Source organism: Nymphalis io, chromosome 7, assembly GCF_905147045.1.
Source record: "Nymphalis io chromosome 7, ilAglIoxx1.1, whole genome shotgun sequence".
Taxonomy (NCBI): Eukaryota; Metazoa; Arthropoda; class Insecta; order Lepidoptera; family Nymphalidae; genus Nymphalis; species Nymphalis io.
Window position 1 is genome coordinate 10,748,104 of NC_065894.1, and position 10,124 is coordinate 10,758,227.

The 10,124-nt window shown below is 32.2% G+C and overlaps 1 protein-coding gene across 2 annotated transcripts; it reads left to right on the top strand.

Moving 5' to 3' along the window:
- Nucleotides 1-452: 452 nt before the first annotated feature.
- On the top strand, nucleotides 453-5,686 carry LOC126769484 (probable methyltransferase-like protein 25). 2 transcript variants are annotated; one of them, XM_050488330.1, is made up of 9 exons: nucleotides 453-867; nucleotides 1,149-1,413; nucleotides 1,506-1,727; nucleotides 2,097-2,266; nucleotides 2,647-2,835; nucleotides 3,682-3,865; nucleotides 4,154-4,354; nucleotides 4,675-4,784; nucleotides 5,239-5,686. In XM_050488330.1, the coding sequence occupies exons 2-9, from the start codon at nucleotides 1,371-1,373 to the stop codon at nucleotides 5,599-5,601; spliced, it is 1,482 nt and encodes a 493-aa protein (XP_050344287.1). In that variant the 5' UTR covers nucleotides 453-867; nucleotides 1,149-1,370; the 3' UTR covers nucleotides 5,602-5,686. The 2 variants fall into 2 exon arrangements, with proteins under 2 accessions (XP_050344287.1, XP_050344288.1); XM_050488331.1 differs by lacking the exons at nucleotides 453-867; nucleotides 1,149-1,413 and having other exon boundaries at nucleotides 1,574-1,723.
- The last annotated feature ends 4,438 nt before the right edge of the window (nucleotides 5,687-10,124 follow it).

Below are 10,124 nucleotides of genomic sequence, written 5' to 3' on the forward strand. Positions count from 1 at the left end.
TTACTTCTATTAACCCACTTTATCAAAAACCACCGGGAAGAAGGGGTCACATCTTCGATACTTCGTTTGCCTTAAGGGAATTCGTTAGGGCGTCGTAGTAGCATGCGCAAGATTACTAAAGATTTCATTTTAATTTATAAAATAAGCCGTCCTCGATGCTTAAAATATTTAATAAAAACATTTTTAAATCAGTGAATATAAAATGGGTAATATATACATATAGTAAAAAATAAGAAACAAATCCAGTAGTTTTCTACCTTTCTACCCTTGTTTTTTCTTTAAAGTTGATGAAATAAGACTTATATACTAAATAAAAAAAATTGATTCGATGAGACATGACAGAAGAGATTTAATGTATTTTTATAATTTTACAAATTATATTATTAGATTTTTTTCTTGTGTAGCATAAATTACAGAAAACTTTTTTATCTCTATGTAGTTTCAAGTTTGACAGCTACCGATTTGGATTTTGTATCAGACATGAGACATCAGATGATCAGTCCTGTAAACATAGTAGTCAATTAGCGTAAATACACGCCAGAAAAGGGAGAAAAAAAAAAGTAATCGAAGAATATAAATTTTAAATATATTAACTTCGGAACGTGTAAATATAACCTCCCTTCCTATAACCTTTCTCGAATAATTTCTAGACTGAATTCATTAATAACATTTATTAAAAATAGAATACAATTTGATAAATGGCAAAGGAAACAGATTTCAATGAAATTCTTGACAATATATTTTTAAGTGAAAATACGCAATGTGAACAAAGTTATGAAGAGGGTTATAAAGTCGGAAGGGAAGCAGGAAATCCCGAAGGGTTCCATCTGGGTTATCACAGAGGCGCTGAATTAGGGAGAGAACTGGGTAAAAAATTTATTCTTTGGTTTAAAAAAAAAAATTATAGACTTAAGAGGAAATTTCGTCTTAAGTCTATGAATAATAATTGTGATAATTTATGTCATATTAGTTAAGCTTGGTAACAGCGTCATCTATTAGGTTCAGATATTGTGATTGTAACTGTATTTCCCTCAAGTTATTGATTTAATTTGAGTGCCACTTATACTATATAGCATTTCAAATTCATTAAAGAGTTACTCGATGACTAACAGATTATATATGGAACAATACAAAAAATAATTTTTCAGGTTACTATCTCGGGATAGTTACATACCACATAGAAAACCAAGACAAACTAGAGATACAATATTCAGATAAGATTGTGAAGCAATTAGAAAAAGTAAAGGAGCTTATTGAAAAATTCCCACGTGAAAATTCAGAAGACCAAGACATTCTTGGCCTTGCGGAAACTATAAGAGCCCAATATAAGAAAGCTTGTGCATTTTTAAAGATATCATCAGCTAATCCTTATGGTGCTGACGTCTCTTTTTAAAAAAATAACTAATTTCAAATGTAAGCTAGGTTTCTTTTCTATATATTTAATCTGTGATAAACAAATAAAATCTATTTAAAAAGAAAACAATTTTTTTTTATTATTATTTTAGCTAAAACTAACATGGACAAAGTATCCAAACTCCATCAACAACTAGACAACATAATAAGTTATCTATCACCACTTTTACCACTTGCCAATTGCCATATGGTGGAATTTTTCACCCACAATCATTGGGAGAAATTGTTACCACCAGACTTAAGACAATATTTAGAGGACCAAGAAATGAATGATGCCATTGATCAATTCTGGAAATGTGGAAGCAAGATGGTTGGTATGTCTTATTATATTTTAATTTAGCTTTTTTTCTGTAGTATAGTTGTCTTTAGTTGTATAGATTAGTCTCTATACATTTTAGTATATTTCTATAGCATATTTATTTATTTGGAGACCAGCCTTCCTAATATAGATTAAAAAAATATTGTTGAAATCTCAATTTGAATGTTCATAATGAAAGTTTATAGTCTGTTATCTGTCACTGTGCCTAATAAAAAATATTCTACCACAAAATTAATTGCTTTGCTTAGTATCTTGATTTATTTTGAATGCTGTACTACTTTATTAATAAATAAAGTATAGTAATGTTAAACATATAATTTAATAAACAATGCAATCTTTTTTAAATAATTAATTTTTTTTTTAGATAATGAGCTAACAAAGTGGGTACTTGATAGCCAGTCTCACTGTGTGAACTTAAGCAATGATTACTGTATCTCGAGAACACAACTTCAAGAGAAGATTAAATCATGGGGGGGAGACTTTAAACCAGAAGTACGAATTAAACAATTCATGACAAGCAAGAAAAGCTATGAAGTAAGCAAAACATTAAAATTAATATTAGATAAGATGCAGCCTTCTCATGATCTGGATCTTGAAGTATTGGGTACAAAACCTGCAACAGGCTATTAAAAAGTTATTGTTGTTATAATACGGGTTTTTCTACCAAGAAAAATCATAAGGTCCAAAGTTTGATAGCCAGCACTATTGACACTCCAGTGCCTCGGAAGCATGCAAGCCTTTGGTTCTGTGTGACATGAATTATGAGAATGATAAAATAGTACTCATTTGTTTGCGAACACACTTGTGCACTGAAATGTCACTGATTTAATTGTCAAACCATTATAATAAATAACATTAGTGCCTAAATAATCACCATTAAAATGTACTTTACACCTTATAAATTTATTTTTTAGGTTCAAACAATGTCGCATCTTGTTGCATCACTGTTCAACGCAAGTGGTTCAACACATTGCGTTGAAGCAGGTGGTGGTAGAGGCCACCTTCCTGTCGCGTTATCACTAGCTTACCACCTGCCAAGCCTGACGGTGGATTGCGATGAACGTACTATCAGTAATGCTGAAAACAGAGTTAAGATCATACAGGTAATTAAATTTCTTTACATACAACATCTAATATTAGGTAAAGCTAAAGGTAATTTCAAGGTAGAAGCGGTGAAAGTTGGGACATACATGTGTTTTTTATGGAGAAGTTTTTATACAATCTACTTTGTTGTAACTTGTCTATGTTACAATTTTACCCAAAGATGATATTACATGGTTTTCTGTATTTTATTCATATTTTTGAAATAATTTCATTACCGACAACGATATCCATGTAATTCTCTATGTAACTATTTGCCAAACATAAAAATTGTATTACGTTTATTATGTTTACCAACAATTTATAACAATTGTGTATATCTATAGCAGTATCAACTTTGTAAACCACTTAGATAAAATGTTATAAGCTAATTATAACAATGTCCTCCAGACAGATTTCAGCCACTCAAGAGAGATTAGCCAACTACGCAGGAGATATTATAGTGCACAAGTGTGTGCGCAAACACAGGTGCACTCTGTATTCCCTAACTCTCATAACCCGATGGGACGGCAATCCGACGCGACCGGAAAGAGTTCAGGCGCAGGACCAACGGCTTTATGTACTTTCCGAGGCACGGGAGTGTATACACTTCCAAATTTCAGATTTCGGGTTGCTACTGAGAATTTTCTGACAGAAGAACCCAATAACTCTTTATTGGCCCGACCTGGGAATTGAACCCAGTACCTCCGAGTCTGCGGCCTTACATCAAGCCAATAGACCAACGAGGCAGTCAAGTTAATTATATAAACACTGTGCAATAATAAATAACAATAAAAATACATTAACGTATATAAAATTAAACTGAATAAATTATACTGTATTTAAATAATAAAAATATTTTTCCTCAGAAACAATGGCATGCAATAGCAAAGAAAATAAGAGATGGTAGCGAAGAAAGTATATCGGAAAGCATCAACTCCAACTTGCATCGATTTGCGTCCACTTTTATAACAAAAGACACTGATCTAGCAGCGATTGTGAGAGAAAAGTTTCCAGAACATTCCAGCTACGATATAAAGCTACTGTTAACGGGTAAGTGAACAATAATCTATATATTATATAATAATATTTACATATTCCATGCTGTTTAATTTTACTTCCAAAGCTCTATCAAAACTGTGGGTGAATAACCTATAATTTTCTCATCAAATATTATTAAGTTTATTTGAGTTCTTTTTAATAATTTTTTTTATATTATTCAATAGCAAGGAAGTTATCTATATATCTTACAGTGAAATATAATATATTTTTATGTGCGTAATGTAAATCATATCTACCGTACACTAGCAACATCAAAATTGTGGTGACAATTGATGGCAGGTCTGCACACGTGCGGCAACCTGGGCCCGTCGTCACTCCGCATACTGTCGTCCCGCTCGCACGTGTCCGCCGCGCTGACCGTGCCGTGCTGCTACCACCTGCTGCTTGAACGCACCGACCACCACCTGCTGGACGTGTTCCAGCGGGACCACGGACACGTGGCCACGGGACATGGGTTCCCTATGGCGGAACATTTGAGAGGTACATACATACATACAGACATAATCATTCTCATTTATTATTCAATTTATAAGTTACTCTTGTTTATTGATCATCGAAAATCAAGCACCCGGTTCCGAAATAAATATATTAGGCGTTTATTTTGGTTATTTTTTTAATTATATATTATTATTATCAATTATAGGAGTAATAAAAAAGTTAAAAAAATTATGTTTTTATTTGTAACAGCCTGATAGCAATAGCTTTATTCCTACACATTCTATTAGCACACTAACATTCCTTAACGATTCTGTTGAATACATATATATGTAAATATCGATAATGTATTTTTTTTTTTTCAGGGTATAATCTAGGTCGTAACGCCCGAATGCTCGCCGCTCAGTCGATAGACCGCGTCGTGCATTACCGACAGTTGCCTGACAAGAGTCTATTATATCGAGCTATGCTTCAGGTAAGTAAATTATACTCACCGTAAATATATTCAAACTTACACAGCCTCTTTCAAATATTACGTATCCAGAATTCTTCGTCACCATAAACAAATTAATTAAAATTATTATAAATAACTGTAATAATTATTGTATGGTAAGTGGTGGTGGTTGAATATTATATATTTATTAAAGAGCAAACCATCTTAAAGTCTACATTAAAACCAACCAACCAATGTAATTACACTCACTCACCCTTCAAACAAGAACACAACAATACCAAGTACTGCTGTGTTGCGGTAGAATATCTGATGAGTGGGTGGTACCCATATAGGTACTTGGATGGGTATACCTGGTATGCACAAAGCCCTACCACGAGTTAAATAACTTAATATATATTTATATATGTTCAGTAAAATAAACTTAATGTAATATAACTTTATATTAAACAAATAACATTAATATTTTATTTTACAGGTAATCATCAGAACTCACTTACCTGACTTGCCTCTGTCCGAAGGAAAGTTAAAAGGATTAGGACCGAAGTGTAAAGATTTTAAGGAATATTTCAAAACGGCAGACGGTCTACTTAAACTCGGTCTCTATGATACCTTACCTGACACTTACCTGTCGGATTTAGTTGAAAATATGCATTGCCAGTGGAAAAAAATAGTTTTATTTTACCTTGTCAGGTTATGTTTGGCGCAAGTTATTGAAAGTGTTATATTGTTGGATAGATTATTGTATTTATATGAGAATGGTTTTGAAAAGGTTTATTTGGTGAAATTGTTTGACCCAGTGCTATCACCTAGATGTCACGGTATTGTAGTTGTAAGGTGATTAATATTTATTATTATATGTTTTATACAATAAATTAATTTTAGTAATCAATAATTTTACTAATTAATAAATTAATTTTACTATCTTATTTTATTTTATTTAATACGCCTGATGGAAATTTAGTATAAAGCAAGCTTGAACCCCAAGGAATAATAATAATAAAAGAAGAAAAGAATAGGAGTATATGTAGTATATCAGTTGTCTGGTCTCCATAGTACAAGTTTTGCTTAGTTTGGGATTAGATGGCCGTGTGTGAATAATGTACCAGGATATTATTATATTACATACATAATTCAAATGATCGACGTTAAAGGTTGGAAGTAATTTGGGCTCGAATTAGGATTAATCCTTGGACTATTTCTCTACCTCATTTCCAGTCGCCATTTAGGAACAAACTTATTTGTTAGGTTAGGAATAGCTGTCTAACTAGTAAATAAAATAAGTAATTGTCTATGGAATTCCTAATTGTTAGGAATATGTCAAACGACAAAAAGTACTAAAATTTGTCTATGATCTCATCTCGATATCTTTCATGAGATGGTATTGAGTATTGACAGTCCGCCTTAAGGTGCGTTCGAGTAAGGTCTATGTCAGTAAACTCAGTGACAAATAATACGTGAATAGTAAATAGGTGTATATAAAAATACTAGACTTATAACAGCAATAATACATAAATTATTTTTATACTTTATATCTATAAGTATACATTTTAATATGATTTCAATCTGTCATTATAAAAATATAGCTAAACATTTTTGTCATAAAACAAATTTCAAATTCGAGTTCAGCTAGTATGTCAATATTTAACGAAAATGATTAAATGTGTACAAATCCCTCCTTTAATTTACATTATATTTATAAATAATATGTTCAAAAACAATGATATTTGATACGGTCCCTCAGGCACAGAGGGATGCAAATTGAAGTCCACGTCGCAATCATTCGTAAAAGCAATCGGTATCCAAGTAACGAACGAGGAAATCATACAAGTTTACTTGAATTATGAAGAATTACGTAAAACTTTTTGATTAAAACTGAAGACTGCATTACAAAACTTTCATTGCTTGAAAATCATTTTTCTTAGAATACATATATTACGATCTGAACCGTGGTCCTAATACAAGGTTTTAAGGCATGGTGTAAAAAAATCAAATCACTCTTAAGACATTCTGTATTAATCGCAGAATATAAATAGTTGAAAAACAAAAACTAACAGCCTTTAAGTGTCCTATTACCTGACATGAATGACAGGACGGCTGGTTCTTTTGGCGAATATTCTGAGTGTTGCTTGCCATCTTGCTACCATTCTACGCATCCTCGCTTAATGCATTTTTAATTTTGATTCGTATATAATTTTAGTCATCAGTGTAATTACTTATAATTAAATGTGGCCGGAAAAGTAGGTACTCAAAACACATCTTTATAGTGTGTATAGATAATTCTGAGCGGTGGAAAATACAAGAAACAGAAGGAAAAATCTAAGCCACAATTTGAGGCAGTTTTAAAATGATAAATCAGAAAATTTTATTATAATTCTTCATGTTTAATGAGACAACTTAAAAGCGCAATATCTCCAAGAAAGACCACTTGTATATAAAAAATTGCATTTACAGCGAGAATTATTCCAGTTTTTTATTTGACTTGCCTATCACATATCACATTACAGTCACTTGTTTCTCGACAACATTTCAGTCTGTCAGATCTCCTTTTTTAAGTTGAATCATTTAGAGTAAAGTTATAACTATTTGTATGGCCTTGGAGTAATAATGCAAAAACTCTCATCAAAAATATTACACCCTGTCTTGTTGCTTCTACTGGTGATAGGAGGGCTGGTTAATTTTTCGCACAGAGAATCGGAATTGCGATTCAAAGGGGAAATGCTGCCAGAATTCTTGCCACCATTTCACGTCACGATTTGTACAGTAACAATTTTTAATTTTTACTTGTATTTATTTATATAATAAAATACCATATTTAGCGACTTAACATTAATCTATTTCTTTCCTCTTTAAATCCGATGGGATTGCAATCCGACACAACCGAGTTCAGGCGCAAGATCAGCGGCTTGGCGTGTTTTAATAAAAAAGTTAATTAACCTATCGCTGATAGAAAGATTTCCTTTTTCATAAGTTGTTATTTTCGAACTAGTGTAGCAAAGGATTGACGCGAACGAAGACCGATCTGACAAAATTTTACTTGTTTCGGTAAAATGTTTTCATTATCGTATTTGTTGGATTTTGTATCGTAATTTGTATTTACACGAGGGACCAACATATCCAAAATCCTATAAATAATATGGAAATTTCTGGTCCTTACTTCATAAGTATAAGTATATAAAGAAGAACAGTGCCTCGTGTTTACCGGCTGCATGTCCATCCTTATCCGTATTTAATAAATTTTATTTAAAATCCTATTTGTAGTCTTATATTTTTATTTTCTACTTCAATTGAGCGTAAATCTTGCACTACGGAACGATAACATGGCCATGCGTCCTGCTTGGAGTGGGACAGTCCTACTTTAAAAAAACTGCAAAATATACCTGCTGTTATAACGTAAATAGTGTATAATTAAAAAAAAAACAAGACAAAAGACATATAGTGACCATAAAACAATTTTAATGGTAAATAGAGTAATTAATAAATGTTTTATTAGTTATATACTTATAACAAGAAGAACATTATAATATATTAATTATCAACTAGAGGGCCAACTCGCCGCAGATTTAATATTTATTTATTTTCCACTGGCCTATAATTATTAAGAAGCTCATAAATTACTTTTGTACGTGTCCCAATCTTAAGGAGAAATAATGGTCAGTTTAGGATCGGGGTAATTGTCTAAGGCTTATATATATTATCTAAAGCGATGTTTTCAGCTTAAAATATTTTGAAAAGAAAATGCTATATACTTACCTACGTCATATATTTATATACAAAAGTATATATATATATACAATCAAGCTTATCATGCTAGAGCTCTCTGCTTAGGATCGCGGGTTGGTTTTCTGTTAATTAATTCACAGTTCTCAAGGCTTGTTGCGCATTAGCGATGTGAGGAATGGGTAATTCTTAACGTGCAAATGTCTATGGCCCATGATAATGACATCATATCATGCTAAAACATAAATCAAGCTCATATACGTTTCCATTAGTTTATTGTTAAAGTCAAATTAACTATTAATTAATATCATTATGTAGAGAGGTGCTTATATTGATACCTTAAAACACGCGACAGTCGATGTCGTAACTTCAAAGTATGCAAATACACCGCATTACATTTCCATTTACATTTGTATCATTTTAATAGATTGAAACAAATTAACCGTATTAATTATGTTATATGTTCGGAGACAGGAGGCTGCCTCGTTAGTCTAGTGGCAAGATTATAAGGCGGCATACCAGAGGTCCTGTGTTCAAGCCATTAAAAATTATTTACAGTTAATGTTTCTAAAATCAAGAGATTATCAATAGCAGCTCGAAGCTTGTCAATTGGTGGTGCTCAACTTTCTCGTGCCTTAGAAAGTGCAAATCATTTTCACTCCTAAGCCCATAGACATTAGCATTGTAAGAAATGTTAACCATCGCTTACATCGCCAATGCGCCACCAACCTTGGGAACTAAGATGTTATGTCCCTTGTGTCTGTAATTACGAACTACGATGTAAAACCGTAATTTAACCCAATTGACGTCAAGACGGCTGGCTACCTATAAATATCTCGCCCTTTCAAAATGTAAACCCTCCATTCAAAAGCTAAAATATCTCACTCAGGAATATAATTATTATGATTATATTTATCAATGAGCCCTCTAAATAAATATAAGTTTTTGCTCGTCATGCTAACGACAACGCGTAGGTTGTATATGTCATCGTATAAGCCTTTTAAGACTTCTCGATTCGACTATATATAAATATTATAGTAAGGATACTATGTCTGTACATTAATATATATTTAAAAGATCTATTTATATATTATAAATATCTATTTGCATATTTGCATCCTTGTTGACTGCTAATACTACACATATAAATAGATGCAGACTAATATATTAGGGGAGAAAAGTTATTGCCTCGGGAAGCAATTTTAGGGGCCAATATAAAATATAAATAAAACCTACGTCTCATATTACAAGATCTGAAACATCCGTCGCTAAATTATTATTAATAGATCTACCTGTTTGTAGGTGCGCGTTTCGTGTCAATTACTAAAACGTGGAACGAAAGTAGTATCGGATATTTTGTTGAAATAAAAAATGTAAGTGGCATTGCAAGGTATGGTCCTGGCTAGAAAAAAAAAACGTTTTATTTGAAGTCTACATCCGTCATACTATAAAGAATATAAGCGGTACTACAATATAATTAGTCCGGCATTTCAAGTGGATTGAAGTATTCAAACGATAGGTTATATACGATAGAATATTAGGTATGTTTTAGGTAGGCGGATGGATCTATAGGCCACCTGATGGTAGTAGTCACCACCGTCCATCGCCCACATCGTCAAAAAATGTTAATCATTTCTTACATCA

Coding starts and splice junctions, on each gene's coding strand:
- LOC126769484 (XM_050488330.1), top strand. CDS start 1,371: ATGGTGCTGACGTCTCTTTTTAAAAAAATAACTAATTTCAAAT. Junction 4,355..4,674: donor TATGGCGGAACATTTGAGAG/GTACATACATAC, acceptor TTTTTTTTTCAG/GGTATAATCTAGGTCGTAAC. Junction 4,785..5,238: donor TATATCGAGCTATGCTTCAG/GTAAGTAAATTA, acceptor TTTATTTTACAG/GTAATCATCAGAACTCACTT.